At 41.6% G+C, this 19071-nt stretch overlaps 2 protein-coding genes across 7 annotated transcripts in view; both read left to right on the top strand.

Moving 5' to 3' along the window:
• The window catches only part of arfgef2 (ADP-ribosylation factor guanine nucleotide-exchange factor 2 (brefeldin A-inhibited)), a 28019-nt gene extending 19886 nt beyond the window's left edge, over window positions 1-8133 (top strand). The window contains exons 30-39 of the mRNA XM_040152710.1: window positions 1369-1498; window positions 1688-1823; window positions 2869-3007; window positions 3247-3304; window positions 3486-3594; window positions 3813-3952; window positions 4253-4430; window positions 4691-4829; window positions 5926-6043; window positions 7015-8133. Coding sequence (XP_040008644.1) covers window positions 1369-1498; window positions 1688-1823; window positions 2869-3007; window positions 3247-3304; window positions 3486-3594; window positions 3813-3952; window positions 4253-4430; window positions 4691-4829; window positions 5926-6043; window positions 7015-7179 — 1312 coding nt within the window. The 3' untranslated portion in view covers window positions 7180-8133. The remainder of the gene's footprint in view (window positions 1-1368; window positions 1499-1687; window positions 1824-2868; window positions 3008-3246; window positions 3305-3485; window positions 3595-3812; window positions 3953-4252; window positions 4431-4690; window positions 4830-5925; window positions 6044-7014) is intronic.
• A 1202-nt stretch (window positions 8134-9335) lies between these two features.
• The window catches only part of bcl2l1 (BCL2 like 1), a 29473-nt gene continuing 19737 nt past the window's right edge, over window positions 9336-19071 (top strand). The window contains exons 1-2 of one of the 6 annotated variants that reach the window (XM_040152717.1): window positions 9336-9415; window positions 13956-14714. In XM_040152717.1, the coding sequence (XP_040008651.1) occupies window positions 14160-14714 (555 nt within the window). In that variant the 5' untranslated portion in view covers window positions 9336-9415; window positions 13956-14159. Of the gene's footprint in view, window positions 9435-9454; window positions 9899-11058; window positions 11249-11277; window positions 11452-13955; window positions 14715-19071 lie in introns of those variants that run through there. The other 5 variants (XM_040152713.1, XM_040152712.1, XM_040152716.1 and 2 more) reach the window with 5 other exon arrangements.

Below are 19071 nucleotides of genomic sequence, written 5' to 3'. Positions count from 1 at the left end.
CTAGGGCTTTAGGGCTCCCTGCCTGCCCCAATTTATTGCAGAGACAAAAAAATAAATAGAAATAAATAAACAAAATAAAAATAAATAAAACTAACTAGATAGGATGTAACACAAATAAGATGTTCTACATATAGAGCTGTAGCATGACTGGATTAAACAACGAAATTTAACACAGCTTATTTCCATGGTGATTCAGGGAGTCCCAAGTCATAACGAGAGAGACAGCCCAGCCTCTGCTACTTACGAGACTTACACTGTGACGGCGTAGCGCAAGCAGCATGTTAGCAGGGCAGCGGCGGCAACACCGCCGGTGGCCGTGGGTGCTTCTGCACAGTATTGAGTTGTAGGTCACCTGCATTTGGGAAGCGCTCCATGCCCACTACACAGTCACTGTAGTTGGGCTTCAGGTCCCATTTACGGGCGTCCAGGTGTGTTTTAGTCAGTAGAAGAGTATCTGTTTCGTTAAATGCACCAAAGATGGGTGAGTGGGAAACACAGCTGAAATGTTTTCTGTGTAGACATGGCCTTAGGTGGAAGTTAACATGCAGATTTGATTACTTTAGGTATTACCTATTATACAAATGAAATCTGAAATGATTAGGCGATTAATTCATTCATTAGCATCGTAGACATCAATTAATTATGCAAAAAGGAAATACTTGTTAAATGTGAGGATTTGCTGCTTTTCTTTATTTTATATCATTTTCAAGTGAGTTTTGGACTGTTGGTAAGACCAAAAAAAAAAAAAGACCTTTGAGCTGGTTACCTTTGGCTCTCAAAACATGTGTTGGGTATTGTTCTCAATTTAGTGGACTTTTCATAGGCTAAACAAGTTAATGAGTTATTTGAAAAAATAAGTGACAGATTAATCAATAGTTGATCATTAGTTAACAATCAGGCAACCTATAAACATCAGTTGCCACCTTAATATAAATCTTACGTACATTCACCCATTTTTCCAAGTTCCATTTCCTGTAACAAAAATTTTGTTCTCTACACATTGAAAGCATTTAAATCCAAAAGAACCACGTCCATGAATTTTAACTACGTCGAATGTTAAACCTATACTATGTTTATATAGGCTTTTATACGAATGACCTGACGCTAAATATTTAACCCTCTCATAATAGGGCTAAATATCCTATAATGTTTAACCAAACATGAAGTCCAGTAAAATTAAGACTATATAATGTAGCATGATATCACAAAAAAAAAAAAAGACCTCTGTAAGGAAAGAAGCAGGTTTAAAGCATCTGACTCAAACTGTCGTGCTAGTGATCTCATATCGTGCTTTTTTTCTTCTTGCTGGTGGCTGAGCTATAATGCACCAAGTCTGATGCCTGAACTGTTTGTCTTTGCTTCTGGCAGAGGCCTCACAGTCATGTTTGAGATCATGAAGAGTTACGGCCACACCTTCGAGAAGCACTGGTGGCACGACCTCTTCAGAATTGTCTTCCGCATTTTTGACAACATGAAGCTCCCTGAGCAGCAGACAGAGGTAAGAGGTCACTGTTTGTTTATGCTTTGACAAGCCACTTAAGTATTTGAAGGATATCGTCTTCGGTGATTTGGAGAGGCAGGGGACCTTAAAAACTCTTAATTTATGTACGCATACAGAAGGAAAAAGGGGAGGATTTTTAAACCCCTTACTTTCATCTGCTCGTGTTTGCTTGCTGTTTGCTTCCAGAAAACCGAGTGGATGACGACAACATGTAACCATGCGCTGTATGCCATCTGTGACGTATTCACCCAGTTTTATGAGCCTCTCAGTGAAATCCTGCTGGTTGACATTTTCACACAGCTACAGTGGTGTGTCCGGCAAGGTGGGTGTTCAAATTCACGTGGATTGGTAAAGCAGAACTCTCATAATACTCACCTGTCCACATAAAGCAAATAATGCTACTGAAGCAGAGAGGTAACAACTATTATAATACATCAGATTTTACAAACTAGATATTTTGATGATCAGCTAGCTTGTTTGTAGGGATCTGAGTAAGGGACTACATGAAAATTATTGGGGTGGGGAGGGGAATGAAACATAAGTTTCACTTTTAAAAAAAAGCAAAGCCCTCCTCAGCATTATTCATCTTTTCTTTGGACCATCTTTTTGACTTAAAAAAACATCCATAATCCTACCGTCAGTATCTCAAAATAATGAAAGTTTTTTGCGTTGCTGCAATTTTTTTCGCCATTAGCAACTAAAAGTGCATACATAATTTAATATGGTGTACGCCTATTTAATCATTCATATGGTAAAGGAACAGTCACTTTCAGTAGAAGTTAAATTAACTATACTCAGTTACTGATAAAAAGGTTTGTCTTTTTGACCAACTATATTTTTTGAACCTGACTGAAAGAGTTACATGGGCTACCCCAGATTGTTAGACATTAGAACAGATGATGTAGCCTGATATGTATGAGAATAAATGAAAAATCTTTACTTGGGATGAGGAAAAATGTAAGAGACTCCCCCACTGCCCAAATATTCAAACTACCCCCCCCCCAACAAAAAAAAAAATAAAATATTTCCATATAGTCCCTAAGTACAGGCTTTTTTTTTTTTTGTACTTTACTTTGTACTCTACTTTACAACCAAGGTCCCCAGCTGCACTCAAACCACAGACTTTGGCCACCAGGATGCCCCAGTAATAGCTTTATCAATGCATTTCAAAGATGCATGATGTCACGAAAAATAAAATATTGTAAAAAGCAGTCCACATGCATCACAGTATCTCAATCCAAACATCCAGCAACTGTAACAGAAATCATTTTACAATAGATTTCAGTCCCTGACATGCACCTCATAAACCTCAGTGAAGTTCAGTGTTTGTATGAAACAGCTGTGAAGTCATTACCTTTCCTCTACAGACAACGAGCAGCTGGCGAGGTCAGGCACTAACTGTCTGGAGAACCTGGTGATTCTGAACGGGGAGAAGTTCAGCCCCGAGGTCTGGAACATCACCTGCTCCTGTATGCTGGAGATCTTCCAAAACACCAGCCCTCATGTGTAAGTCCTCAAGCACTGTACAAGAGATCAGGGCAATTCAATTTCAATTAAAGCTGCCTCAAAAATCTTAATGATAGCACGAAATTCAGTCAGTTATTTGATTCATCGTAGGTACATGTAACTGTTTTTATGGCAGAACACACAGTAGTAATGCAGTGCTGTGTACTTTATTGCTGTGACAGGATGTAGATTACAACACCTGATTCCCAATCTGCCATTCTGTTTGCTTTTCACATCAGTTTGTTGACCTGGCGACCGGCTGGACAGGATGAGGAAACTGCTGATGGCAAGCATTTTGTAAGAAAATAAATAAAATTTACTTACAGAGTAAACAACAATTGTACACAACAACAGCAGCTCCACAGATGCTTCATACTAGTTCTGGAACATGATAAACCAATTCCTATCAGTCTTTCCGTCATATCAGAAGTATGACACTGTGAATGTTGATGAGGTTTTTGTTACTGTACATCTTCAGGATGTGGATTTTGACAGTCAGTCGCAGAGCAGCTACGACAGAGCTCTATCTGAGAGAGGACACAGCCAGATGTCCAGCGACGACACCTGGAAGGGCAAGTCCAATGCTAGTGAGTACACAGCATGCACAAGCATACACACATTCATATGTGTGCATTCAGTGTAAAGTCAAATTCAACCTGCAAATCTGAAAAACAGTTATAGTAAAAAAAAAAAAAAAGGGGGATTTAAACTCAGATTTGAGTTATGTCACAGACTTCTTGACGTCACTGTCAAATCGGACAAGTGCTCATGTCTCGACACCTCGTGTATTGTTTTTGTGCTACAGGAGTTTCAGACCAGAAGCTGTTTGCCGGGCTGCTGATTAAATGTGTCGTACAGCTTGAACTAATCCAGACCATAGACAACATTGTCTTCTACCCAGCAACCAGCAAGAAGGAGGATGCTGAGAACATGGCTGCTGCACAGGTAGTTCACAACCGCTACTGGCAGGTTTTATTTCAAGATCGTCCTTAATATGTTTATGATCATCTTTTTCATTTATATTTGAGGAAAATATGTTACAGTTGAAACGGTGAAAAGGGTGGGGGGACTAATAAACTCTTTTTGCCTTCTCTGAAATGCTGCTGTCTAATCTGAATGATATGGAAAGATTGTGCTGTGATCAAATGTCAGATCAGGTCTAGGGACACTAAGATAATCAGCCCTGTTCATATGAAATCGTCAATTATTCCTAGCTCAAAATGTCTAAAACCTTTCCCCCATCAGCGAGATGCTCTGGAAGAGTCAGAGACTGAGGGAGGAGGGCTGCGTCCAGATCAGGGTATGTACAGACACATGACCTCTGCACACCTCTTCAAGCTGCTGGACTGTCTCCTGGAGTCACACACCTTCGCCAAGGACTTCAACTCCAACAACGAACAAAGGACGATACTCTGGAGGGCAGGTAAATAGAAATGGAAATTCTATTCCTAACTTGTGCAGTTGTTCTGTATATGCAACATAGAAGGGTTTAGAAACGTGTCCAGGTCAGAGAGAGAGGGTTATGATGTGTAACAAAGGACCTGGACAGAATAAGACCATGGATGCTGCAGTTACATGTATGTGTCTTAACCATCAGGCCATGCACAGCCCTCTGTTGTTGGGGTTGTTTTTTTTGTTTTGTTTTTTTTCCCTCACAATGATCGTCTCTCTCTTTGCCATCAGGGTTTAAAGGGAAATCCAAGCCCAACTTGTTGAAGCAGGAAACCAGCAGTCTTGCCTGCAGCCTGAGGATCTTATTCAGGATGTATTCTGACCGTCAGCTGCAGGACTCATGGCCTGACATCCAGACCCGCCTGCTGCTGTGAGTACAACATACGACTTGACCAGCGTTTCATTAAAAGATAAGGCTGGCGATATCGTATTGATATTTCTCTTTATATTTTTTCAATCCCCATAAAAATACCAAAACCAACAACAGATTAACCTGCCTTTCAATGCCCTCTGACCTCTAAAAATAGGTTACAAATGAATACTTCTTTAAGAAAAATGTTTTTTTTTTTTAAAAAGCTACAAATTTTTTTTTACATTTTTATTATCAATCACGGATTCATACACATTTGGTGCACTAGTGAGTATTTACAGCAGCAGGACGGTGTATGTGAGTGCCCATGTTCATTGTAATGAAGGATCACTGATGTGTTTTCAATAGTTCTTGGGCAACAAAGGAATTAGACATATCAGGCTTTGGCTACACAATCCTTAGTATGTATCATACTTAATATGATCTATTCATTGTTGGTTTTAGAGTTTTTATAGAATTATTTGATGCTAAGAAAAATATAGAACACTGCCAGACTGATCCTGTACAAATGCTACTGCTTATGAGTTTAATAAACAGAGTGCATTGTAAAAAACATAGCTGCTGGTCGTGTAATCACAGTTGCTCATCTCCACTAGCTCAAAATATTGCCTGCATGTTATTGCCTGGTTAAAAATTAAACCTTAACCGTAGATAAATAAGCACCAACTGTGTCATTTGCAGGAAGGACAGCACTGGTGTGTGTTCCGTGTTAAGTGAGCTGTGTTTTGACACATGGCTCATACCTCATTATATATTTATGAACTGTACACTGTGTGTGCATCTCTTAGAAAATATTGGCATGCTAGAGCTTGGTACAAATGAACTTGCTCTGTTTGTCGCTGAGCAGCTGCACTGGAGCCGTTGACTCATCTATTACATCAAGAATACGTCCCTGTGGTGTTAATCATTAAGGTGTTGGTGCCTTAGTTCAGCCTGTGTAGCCTTGGCCTGCTCTTCAATAATAATAATAATAATCATAATAATACTGAAGCCGTGGTGATGGAGACCAACCACTTCTGCCTATTCAGTGTTGGGGATACAGTACGTCAGTGCTGGGCTGGTCATAATCCTTTGTGCGTTGTGTCCTCTCTCCCAGGGTGTGTAGTGAAGCTCTGGCCTACTTCATCAGTCTGACCTCAGAGAGCCACAGAGAGGCTTGGAACAGCCTGCTCATGCTGCTGCTCACCAGGACGCTACGGCTGCCCGATGACAAGGCAGGAACCACACACATGCATATAAACACACACACGTTAGTCAGAAGTATACTGTGGATGGGTATGTCAAGGACAAGAGTTTGAAAACAGCAGGACAGGGATGCTTCAGGATTCAAACCTGTATTTGCAAACATTATGGAGCTCTGGGTCATAACTGTGTACATCTGTGATTGAATCTGAACCAGGATCAGAAATTAAAGAGAGGCTTGAGGCGAACATACCCTGCAAGTTGATAAAAGTTGGGGATCCAAACTGTATGTGTTGATTTGGTCAGCCCTTTATGTTTCCTTTTTCTATTTCATATTTTCGTGATTATAAACACTTGTGTGAGCTGTCACCTATGAATCATGCACTCACAGTGAATCATGGATGATTCATGGCCACCCATGACTCAGGGTTTCTTTCCAGGGCATTTTAGGCCAAAACTATAGCAGTTTTCAGTTAAAAAACAACCGGGCATGCAGCTTGAAGTAGTAGGAAATGTTGGCGCCGGGCAGCCAGCTTTAGAAGAAAATACCAACACCACACAAACCACTGCATCAACAAAAAGTGTAACAATATTGTTAAAGTGGACTGTCCAGTTCCAGTGGACTATTCTATTGTGCAAGGCCTGCTGTGAATTTTGGGAAAGTTGTTCAAACAAATCTTAGTGCTGTGTTTATTTGCTTGAATGTAATTTGCCAATTCAATGAAATTGCCCTTAAAAACTGAAAAATACAGCAAAAACATACATCAGTGAAGAAAAAAATGGCCTCTGGGCGCATTAATTTAACTCCCTGCTGTGAACTCTGTGTCCTCCCAACAGCGCCCACACATCCCAGAGCGACTGCCCTTCCTTTTCTGTTGTGTACATTTTCCGTATTTTCAGATACACTGGTTACATCTTGCGACAAATAGTTAGCATGGGGTTAAAGCACATACATGTGTGACTTTGCTGCTAATTTACATTTTCTCACTTTCTCCTTCTCCAGTTCAAGCCCCATGCTTCCTGCTACTACCCCCAACTGTGTGAAATGATGCAGTTTGACCTGATCCCCGAACTGCGGGCCGTCCTCAGGCGTTTCTTCCTGCGCATCGGTTCCGTCTTCCACATCGCTGCTCCCGAGGGGGTGCCTGTCCGGACTCCCGCGTCCTAGATTGGGTGGGTGCCGAAACAGGCGGAGGGGGTGGATAGAGAAATGGAGATGATGGCAGACAATGACAAGTAGATCATTGGTGGATGTAACACATAAGAGACTTTCTCCCCTCTCTTGGACTAGAACGGATTTCAGAGGGGCTACAACGTCAGGAGGAAGATTACAAAGACTGTAGCGTTTCTGTCTCAGTTCAGGACTCTGCATTAAAGTGTTCAGCTTTTCTACTGCACTCAGCTTGTTGAAAAGTCTTTACCCTGTCCTTCTTTCTCTCGGGGATGAACAGCACTGTGACCAGCACTCTCTGCTGACTGTTGTCATTCATCATCCCCCTGACTCATCTCAAACTGTAATGACTAGAAAAGAACTTTAACAAATAATTTATTGATAGTGTTGCAAACCCTGTACCTGATTTTTTAAAAATACTTAACAAAAAAAAGTATATCGACATGCTGAAAGCAAATGAACCATACCATTGAATTTGATTAATCTTATATTTGCCCTTTGCGAAAAAGTCTTTTGGCCACATGTGCCTGTTAGAAAATTACAACATCATCAGTGTTGCCCTTATTGTGAGTTTGGTGATTTAATCAAAATATGTTCTAATATCTGAAACCTCATGTATCAATACCCATCCCAAAGCATTGTTTGTCACTTTAATGTTTATGTTCCCTCTTATTTGTGTGTAATTTGGTGGCGGGCTATTGCCATTGTTAGAGAGATTGAAACTCTCTGCCGCATTTGATAAACAATCTGCATCTCTTACAACACTATCAAAGATCGAATGCAGCTTTGTTTGGGACGTCTTTGCTCTCTGTGACACAACCGTCCTGTCGTCTTCATCATTCTTGCCTGTCAATGAAATTTTACTTATTTATTTTGCTCATTTTCTTCAAGTTGTTTTATGATTGTTTTTTTCAGGATAATTGCTGGTTTACAATGAAAGGTTGGTTGAAAGCCTGACTACTTCCCTCTGTCATGCATTCCTTCATGTGTTGATCCAGTAAGCCTTACCCTGAAGGACTTACCATGGAGTCAACTCCTCTTGGCTTTAGAATCACAGCTGGCTCATAAAACTCTCAACTATTCCATCAGTTGGCCCTATAAGGTGACACAGTGGTTGTCTGTATCCCACACACTTTGCATATCTGTTGCAGACGCATATCTGTTGCTCATGTATTAACACCCACCAGTGGACCAACCTGCTCTGGATGGTTGGAAGGCCCATCAGTGTTGTCATATTCAGCAGTGGAGTTCAGGCACAGAAGGATTTTGGAACGGAGCAAAACCAAAGCTCGCATCTACAGAGATACTGGAATCTCAGCATCCTGGATCCTTTGTAGTTTATCCCATGCCTTTTTAAAGAAGGATGTATGTAATTATTTAAAGTGCATTTAAATATTTTTTGAGAAGCATTCCTTTCCTCGCAACTATGGATGTGTACTTTTCTTCCCTAAAGCTAGGGAATATATAAATATATATATACAGTAAATGAAAAAATGCAGACTGTAAAGTTTTCAATGTAAGATACATAGATATGAAAGTGCTATACGGTTGTATACATGATATTGTGATGTAATCTTCCAAGCATTTGGTGAAGTAATCAATAAACCTGATCCACTCCGATGACTACTGATTCAGCTTTAAAATGGTTCGGAACTTTCACACAATGGACACTTTGACTTGTCCAGCACGGGTAGTAGAAATAACATTAAAAACCGCTGCAATCCAGGTTTTTCCAGTTCCAGGGCGGTGGTAATGTGCATGCTGGCTGGTAAAGCTTTCTGGGGCAAATCAGCAGAATGGGACAGTCTTTGATATTACAGGTTACACCTGAACTTTTCCTCAAGTCAGAATGTGAGTTCCTCAGGGGCGCCGAAGCCCGTCTTGGCCCTGCCCGGTTCGCTGATGCCATGGTTTAATCTGCGTTCAGGCGTTGCAGCCTCTTTAACCATAAATCGGCCTCACAGACTCTCGTATTTGTATTTAAACTAAATCATTCAGTTGTTGGCTACTTTGGCTGTGAGAGCTGGGAGTTTGGAGGATGGATTTCCAGTGTTTCTGTATAAAGATGCCCAGAGGATGGCACTGTGCTCAAACTGGTAGCCGGCCCCGAAGCGCGCTAGATTTGGGGGGTAACAAAGGTTACCATGGAGACCTCTCACATCCTTTGTTTGGGCAACTAAAGTGGAATGATGCCTGACAGCTGCTCCATGGAATCCTGTTAAGAAAGTAACATGTTAGTAATCCATAAACCAGTGAGTAGACAGACAAACAATGAGGAATGTGTTGCACTCAACTAGCGGGTTAAATAAATAATGTAGGGGTCAGACGCGAGGCTCGGACAACATAAACTTGCTCACTTTTAGCCAATTAGCGCTAACGCTCGCCGGCACCGTCTCTCCTGCTAGCCGGCTAGCTCTGAGGCCAAGTCGGAGAGCGACTCGCAAGTACCACTCTCCGGTGACAAGACAACATTGTGCTCCCTGACGCAAATGCAGCAGCCTTCGCGCTGGGCGAAGCTGCCATCTCTTTGGCTGGACTTTTAGCAGTCGACTGACATGGTGAAGTTACGTAGGGAGCGTAGCTGTGGGCGGATCTGCGGTAGCAGTAGCTAACCAGGCAGGCTAGCAATGACGGATAGGATTATTCCTGCCGGGGTCGGGATTCTGAGCCACCAGACATGATTTTATGGAGACCACCATACAAGTAAGAGCCTCTGGTCAGTTTTCGAATGCATTTCTGATTGTGTTTGTATCATTGGTTAAAGTATGTGAGAGGTAATGGTAGAGAGGGTGGATTTTCCTCTCAGAATCCAGCTAGAGGAAGGAGGTCGACAGATTTGGAAGAATGCCTAACCAGAATTTTGTTTCCTGCCAGCCTTTTCCGTCAAATGTCAGTCTGTTTGATGCAAAGTCTACTTGTAGACTGCACCAAAGGATTCTGCCACAGTAAATACACCTTTCTAGGTTCACAGTCCATAAATGTGCTACTACAGGAAGACTGTGGCTTATTTGACAGTGACAGCCATCTTCAGCAGCCACCTACAGCAGCGTTAGAGTAGACGGAGCTGTGTGTGTGTGTGTGTGTGTGTGTGTGTGTGTGTGTGTCTGTAATGCTTTGCTTTGAGATGAGGTTTGTAATGCTGATTCCTAGCGTGGTGAAGTCTGTTTTCAAGCTGGGACAGAGCCTGCTGTCGCACAGTGGAATTTTGGTGCGATATGATTAAAGGTGTTCAGTGTATATGACAGGAGAATGGGATGGCCTTTGCTTGTGCTGCATTCAGGGGCTCCTACTAAGCCCGTTCATCCGTAGGTAAATTCAATTTGAGAAATGTGCTTTTTTTTAAAAATTGGAAATACCAAAAGCGTTTGTGGAATAAAGCAGTAAGGCACCACAGTTAGAAAACAGGGTCAGGCTAGAAAAGAGAGGTGCCTCAGTCGTGTGGTGTATATTTAAATTCATGCACTAAACGAAATAAGCTCTGTGACAGATAAAATGTGGACAAAAGAGTGAAAGTATCGACGGATGTTATACACACAGAATCGAAAAATTAAATATTATTATTTACATCGGTTTCACTAACTGTTCTTAACGCTCTCTGCCTACAGTTTAGGGTGTAGGACAGAAAACACTATCATTTTGTCTCGGGTGATATTACCAGATGGAGTTTTCTCTTGTACTCGACGTAGGCCTGGGTTTAACAGCCAGTACAAACGAGGATTCTCGACGTGATCGTGGACCAGATATTAAGACATCTCTGAAGGCGTCCTGTTACGTAATAGAGGAGGGCCTGGGCAAGCAAATAGTGTGTGTGTGTGTGTGTGTGTGTGTGTGTGTGTGTGTGTGTGTGTGTGTGTGTGTGTGTGTGTGTGGGGAGGGGGGACGGGACGTGGGAGGATACGTGCAAACACACTCCTTCAGACAAAGTGGCTATCTCACATTCCTGGATTTTGACAGCTTTTGTACAGACAGAGCGACAGACAGGCGACCAGATTAGGGACGTTTTGACAGCGGGAAACGCTGAACAGACCCGAGGATAACTGCATGTGATTTTTGTCCCGTACAGCTGGTAAGACGCTCATGTTCGTCTTCATACCTTATTTAGTCCTCATATCAGAAACGACGAATAACATGGAAATGCGAGTTGGTGTTTAGTGAGGAGATTTACATTAATACGCAGACGGGGCTGACACAACTAGCGCATGCAGCCGACGGAGGCGGTGCGGTCGGAGATGGTACAGTATCGCTAACGTACCCCTGGCTGGTTTATCTGTAAGTCACAGTCCAGGTTCCACCATAATAACATGAACCCAGCCTCCAGTTTGCTTTATTCGAGTTAGTATTTGAGCGGTTGTCGTTACAAATGTTGCGTGCAGGCGCTCCATTTCGTCGCGACTCGCTGGTATTCCCGTAGGAGCTGTGTGGTGTTTACATTAATGCTGGGCTATTAAAACCCGAGCCACGTGTTGGGAGCTTGGGACCATGTGGCCATTGTAAACACTGCTGCTTTGTGGGTCTTTTATCTGCTGTAAGAGGCCGTTTTCGTTTTCCGTCGCTTCGAATTATAGCTCAAATGGTCTGCTGAACCGAGGCTCGTAAGACGTTGAAGTTTTTGGGCTTGATGAAACTACAGCAGTTTGCTTGTTTGCACAGGAGCCAGTAGAGACCGAATCACGCTTCCATTGTGCTGTTAGGGAGAGTAGTTATGCATTATGTAATGTCATCAGCACTATTTGCATATAGCTCCCTTCAATCTGCCTCACACACTAAATATTAGGTCCAACCACTTATCGGCTTAAATGTCAGTATTATAGGAAAGGTCAGGTTCCTACATGATAACCAGCAGGCAGTTTAGGATCATCAGCAGGTCATGTTCCTCCCACGCCTTTTTGTGTGCCTGCGGACACCATTTAGCAATAGTGACAGGCAGCAGAGGATGAGGGAATGGTTCAAATGGTCTTAGTAATTATGTCAAACTGATGTCAGAGTTGAGAACATGTGTTTTTATAGGAAAAATAGGCAATATAGGCAATTTATGATGATTTTATAGCAATTAAGTTTAGGATTATTTTCTAACTAAATCACTTGCTCTGTAAAATGACAGAAAATAGTTAAAATTGCCCACCACAATTTCCTAAAGCCCAAAGCGATGTCCTCCAAAGCCCTGTTTTGCCCAACCCACATTTCGTCAACATATAACATGTTCAATTTATTATCAATAAGAAAAGTGATAGGCAGCAAATGCTGCCAAAGGATAAGATGGAACAAGGTAATGTTTGGGATTTTTGTTCAAAAATGACTTAAACCATTAACTGTTTATTAAAATTGTTTATCTATTTTTAGTTGATTAATCATTTCAGCTCCAGTTGTTTTCTTTTATAATGATTCTTAACCAAAGGTAACATTAGTGCACCAATTATTCATTAGACACCAATCAACCACAACATTAAAACAAGTTACTGGTTTTAATGTTTTGGTTGATCGGTGTGCCATTGGGCTCAACACTACAATATTTTAGATTGTGTCGGCAGGTGTTGATGGACACAAATTTCATATAACTACTAATGATCTAATCAATATCTCTTTCTGGTTTCAGGGCTGCTTTTTCAACATATCATTATTCTTACCAACATAACTCTTCAGTTTTTTGGCTTCTAAAAACTTTGTTATGCTTTTATTTTTGAACATCGTAATTTTACATTTATTATGTATACATTATTAATAATATAATCAACCTGCATATGAACCTTTCATACCAGAGTGCTTTCAAGGGTTAATCCCTATGTTGCACTCTTAACGCAATCCTGCAATAGCAGTTTCATACATCAATGCTAAACTACAGAGTTACACAAGACATTGTAAAATACGCTTGTTAATAGAGTTGATGACGAGTTCATTGAGGGGTCACTGCATTATGTACACAAGAACTTAAACTACATTGTGAGCAAAGTGGTTTAACTATTGGATTTCTTTATTCATCATCAAAACAACTCATTCTACAGTAAGGTAAATGAAGACAAAGCTTACTGTTGAATGGGCAAGCATTGGCAGCCAATATATGGTTAGAATAATCTTATCATAATGATGTATTTTGTATTTTAGAATCCTGTGTATTCGACCCTGAATGGTAGCAGTGATGTGAGGCCATAAGGATAATTCATATGAATGCATTCAGACCAACCTCCAGCAAAGATAATGATGATAGCTTGTGGGATCCTGGAAGTGACAGAGAAAAGTCAGTTTTATATGGAGACTTAAGGGCCCGCTTAAGTTTGACAACATGCAGATCTGTGTGTGTGTGTGTGTGTGTGTGTGTGTGTGTGTGTGTGTGTGTGTGTAACAGAGACAGCCTGGAGCTGAGATAAACAAGGTGCCTAAAAGCTCAGACTGGAGGTCAGAGGTCACTGATTAGGAGATGGTGACTGTCTGCATGGACCCTCAAGACAGACTGTCCCTCTGATCTCTCCTCACCTAAACCTCACCCTCCTCACACCACCCCTCCCTTTGTGTCTCTGATTGTCTCTCGTCCTCTTTCTCTAACACACACGCGCACACACACATACAGATTCATTCTACTATTGTCTCATTAATATCATTGCCATCTGCTCCATATGTAATAGCCCAATTAGAGAGATGCACTTTGACCCAACCTGTCCAAATTTAATTTGAAAATCTACAGCCATCTCTGCACACTTTCCCTTCCTCACACACACATCTAATACCAGTATGCTTATAGGTTATCCAGACTTTGACCTTTTATTGTTGTCTCCCTACAGGGTCTGAGCTGATTTGTCAGCCTTGTGTAGGTTTGGTTTTCACCCCCCAAGTGTCCTCTGGACATAAGCTGACAATGGTGGTCTGAACACAGGAAACACAGGGAAAAGCCTGGCACAGTGTTTTCACTCTAACACAGCAAGGCACGACGAAAAGAGGAGCTGAGACGGGAAAAGAGAAAAGAAAAAGCAAAATTTAAACACAAAATGTCTCAAAACAGAGAACTGGTGGTTTTCTACATAAAGTATAAACTCTCCCAGAGAAACTATCCTCTCAACCACATGGGACTCAGTGAGCCTCTGAACAGGACTGATGGGGGGGGGGCTGGGTTGGGTGAGGAACAGCGGACAGCGACACACGCCAACGGAACTTTTAACAGCATGAGTAGTGGGACCCCCCCAGCATCCCCGCTGAGGCAGCAACGGTTGCCTTCAACGACGAGCCTGGACGCGGTGAAAGAAGCCCTCCGGGACTCGGCCAACGAGTTTGAGCTGCGATACGCCCGCGCCTTCAGTGATCTGCACAACCAGCTGCATATCACGCCAGCAACAGCTTACCAAAGCTTTGAGAATGTGATGGATGAAGTGTTCCGGGACGGCGTCAACTGGGGTCGCATCATAGGGCTTTTTGCATTCGGCGGGGCGCTGTGTGTCGAGTGTGTGGAGAAGGAGATGAGTCCGCTGGTGGACAGAATCGTAGAGTGGATGACAGTCTATCTGGACAACCACATTCAGCCCTGGATCCAGAGTCAAGGAGGATGGGTGAGTGTCATGCGCGCACACACACACACACACACACACACACACACACACACACACACACACACACACACACACACACACACACAGAGTGAAGTGTGTTTAAGTGTCTGCAGTATGATGCTGTTTGCTTGTATAGCCTCTTTAACAGCAGGACCCTTCCAACATTACGTTTTTCAATTATATGGGTAAAGTACGCTGAGGAAACAGCGGTCCGGTAGAATATGAGGATAGATCCTGTCTTTATTTTTTTTACTAGTTCCATACACATTGTTGACATGATAGCGTTTTGGGTTGTATGTGCCCTTTCACGTGTAGTTCTATATCACTGTTACTGCTAACACTACCCCCTTTTATACAGCTCGTTCAAGGCGGTAAAGTTGTGTCTTTATTCCACTTCGCCGTTCTGTGTAGAAGGTAGGAACACGGAATGGGTTGGGCATTTTTGTTCCAGCAATGACCCGGCAGCAGAGGTAGTCACAATCGACGGCTGTGTAAAATGGAGAGACGGCCTGGCTGGACGGATTCCGACGATGTTGCATTACACGTCCGACCTCTGATTCTGGAACACCAGCATGCTACCTAAAATCACGCAGCATAATAGGCGGCATAATGCCAACTTTGTTTGGTTCAGTATAAACAAGCAAATGCGGCATAATGAGGTAATATAGCGGGATCTCCATTTTAAAGAGGCTACTGTATCAATGGTTGGGAATTATATCTCACAAGGGAAAGAAAATCTACAGCATAGTTTTTATTCCATCATAAATGTTGTGACTTGGCTTATGCATATGGGCCCCGATAAGTCAGTATGCCTCCATTTAAATTGTATCAGCCTCCATGTCACATGGCACAGGGGTGGGGTCGGCTCTTCAACCAGCAGAGGAGAAAAAACTTCAGTTTAGATATAATACTACTACTAAGAGCTGAAAGAGGCAGTACACGCTGTATTAAAAAAAAACATCTGTGCTTAAAAACAGTAAAAAAATAATGTTTGTTTGTGTGGTCGGCAGCTGGTTCAGCTGTTCTCTAATTGATCAGCAGCATGGAGCTCAATGAGCTGAATCGAAGTGGCAGCTTAACAGGCTACATCATGGCTTTGTAGCTCTCTGCAGCCTGCCTGGGGATCGAAGTTCTCTCATCACAGTGTGGGATGAAGTCCAGGGCTTTTACAGATAGCCCTTTGTTTTACCCTGGTCAGTTGATTGGCTCAATGCTTTGCTGTTTTTTCATTCCACTATCTGTCCATTTTTTCCTCCTCTGCCCTGTCTGATCTTATGTTTTGTTCTTTACCAAGACAGCTGCATGCAGATGAAAGCTATTTTTTTTTTTTTTTTTTTTTTGAGGTCAGCTCGAAAGTGGGCCGTCCTGGTACTGACAATCCCGGTGTGTTTGTGTGTGTGTGTGTATGTGCGCTCCTGAAGTCTTCCAGGACAGTTAAGGTCAGCTCTTTTCCTTTCTGCCAACCATATGATGGTATGAAAGAGAGCGGGAGCGAGGGGAGGGGCTGTTTATATTCACTCCAGCACTTTAAAACGCCAGGTTTGAAGGTTGATCCTATAGAAACTGACATACCATTGGCTGAACAGCGTACCTAGAAGAAAATCCTATTGGGCAGAACATGGCTTTGCTGTTGTTTGTACTGCAGACTTCAAATAAGTGTATGTATTTAAGTGTTGGAAGGAAACCTGGAGATAACACAGAGGACAGGGGGCTAGGGAGGATACGGTTATGGAAAAAGGTGACAGGATGACATACTGATGTTAGTTGTTACTTTGTTGAAGGGATTTTGTGGCATCCTCCTTACCAGCTCCCAGAGGTCTGGTCTCATAAATACGCTGCCATTTCTGGTGCTGATGTTTTTAGCCTTGCTAGTGGCATGACTCTTGGGATGGCTGTGTTGTGCTGACGGTCTGTCGGTCCATTCAAGTGAATGGGAAAGTGGTGATCTTTGTGAACATTATCTGCTAAACATTGGCATCTTTGCTTTGTCATAGTGAGCAAGTTAGTATGTTGACGTCAGCATTTAGCTCAAAGAACCACTGTGTCTAAGTACAGCTTCACAGCGCGGCTAGCATGGTTGTGAGCTCTTAGACTTGGTGGTTCTATTTAAGTTCAAAGGTTCCCATGAGACCCCCTGGATGGCTAAAAAAAATAAAGAGTTTATGGTAAAATGGTAATAATTTAATTTGATTATTATTACATTGTTGTTATGATTTTTGCCTGACATCTTAACAGCAATAAGTAAAATTGTAAAAATCATTCAGGGTGAAAGTAGATCAACCGTGAAGAGGTTCATCTAAAAGGTTAATCTAATTTGTCCTGACTACTAATAAATATTTGTATCGTCACTGTTGTCAACACAAGGTAAACAACGCATCTGTCATGTGTTGAGGCACCCATGCACACTCCCTCAAACACGTTTTCACACTTGTACAAGACAGTTTGCTTAGCAACAAGGTGGGATAACAACATCATTTAACATGATGTAGCTGCTTGTGGTTAGTTACTTGCATGTCATTGTAACCTAGACTTGGAGAAGTGAATGAGTTCATCAGAAATGTTGAATGAATCAGCCTGTATAAGTATCCTCTGGTATGTCTTTCACTTCTCCTTCCAATGAATAACATTTTTTTCAGCGCATGATGCCACTTCCTTCCCTACTAAACTTTGTATAATTCACTTTTGTTCTTTTGTTGATTCAGTCACCTTGTGCTGGGGAGAGAGCACTGGCTTGATGTGTGTCCTCTGCCAGACACAAGTTGACACACTTGCCACAGGGGCAGTCCCAGCGAGCTGCAGTGTAGACTATAGAATATATAGTTCAGTAGGTGGTTTACTGTTAGAGTCGTATCATTTCTATCAGTCCCATCACTCTTTCCCCTCTTCGTCACAACATCTTTAGTTTCTCTTTTTTGTGTTTTGTATGTTCAAAGCCAACCTAGACTTTCCCTGCAACATACCAGAGTCTCTCAGTAAACCCACAAGAGGCTTTGTTGTTTTTCATTCTTTCTGTCTTTTATTTCCCTTTCTTCCTTCCTTTCCTCCCCTGACACCTCCTCACAGGGATGAAGCACAGAGCCGTTGGCAGATGTTGGAACCTGAGTATAGCTGTGAGGCAGGTGTGCCCTTAGTGCTAGCTGATGAAATACTAGTCTGCTCCCAGCAGCAGCAAGGTCACTTTCTCTCACTTTCTCTCAGCGATCACTCTGTCTCATGATCTTATTTTTTTCTTCTCAAATTTTGTAATATTCAGTTTTGTTTTTTTGTTTGGAATGATTGTGATAGAGAAAGTAGAATGGAGAAAATATGATGTAAACGGATGGTGTAAACCAACATTTTGAAGCTAATCTTGATGTAAAGTGACGAGTGTTGCATAATTAGTTGAGCTCAAGGTTTTTTCTCAAAATTAGGGAATTTACAGTATTTGTCTGAACTCTTCAATGTGACAGTAAAGAATAAGCCCCAAAACAGCATTATGTTCACAATCTAACACCTTATCAGGAAAGCAGTAGTTTTCCCAATATTACTGTACATGAATGCACCATTCTGTATAGAGCTTAGGCAATTAGTTGACTAATTGGTGAGAAAATTGACAAAATATTAACTGGCAACTTTTTTGATAATCAAATTAATTTTTTCATGAAACATGCAATTGAATATGTCACATCGGGCTCTGTGATATGAAATATGATGTAGACATTTTTCACTATTTTCTGACATTGTATAGAAAAAATATTTGAGCGATAATCTGCTGATTATTTTCTTGAGTAATCGATACTGAAAATAATTGTTATTTGTAAGCGTTATTATTTCAGACTTTTAATCAGTTTGCACTTGCAGCCGCATTTTCATGTTGGTCAATATTGGTTTCAATTCATTAATACCAAGAAAAATAGAATTAGAAACATAGAAACATTTACCACACACTTTAACACCTTCACGCCGAGAATTCAGTCTCATAGGTCACAATATTTCGAACAAAATACCAATTAAGTCCGTTTTTTATCTACTATCAAAAAAATGCCCCTGACTGGATCTCATCTTTATCTGAGTAAAAATAACATGGCCATTGAGTAAATATATAAACACAAGTTTTGAGAGGAGGTCATGCTAATGAAAAGCTTTGTTCTCTTTAACCACTCAAAGAATACTATGTCCATCTGAACACTCTTACACACAAACACACCCAGTGAGACAGTCTTTTGAGCTGGTGAAAGAGTTAAGGTGACAGCTGAATATTGAAAAGTGAAAGGTGTTTTGCGCAGCACAATAAATCTTGCTGTCGAATAAACTGATAAAGCCTTAGCCCAAATGATCCCACTGGAGCTTATTGTGGAGGCTCCACTGTCTAGGATGC

Source organism: Xiphias gladius, chromosome 18 (genome assembly GCF_016859285.1).
Source record: "Xiphias gladius isolate SHS-SW01 ecotype Sanya breed wild chromosome 18, ASM1685928v1, whole genome shotgun sequence".
NCBI lineage: Eukaryota > Metazoa > Chordata > Actinopteri > Istiophoriformes > Xiphiidae > Xiphias > Xiphias gladius.
The sequence above is the reverse complement of the archived record's forward strand: the minus strand, read 5'-3'. Positions and strand labels throughout refer to the sequence as shown.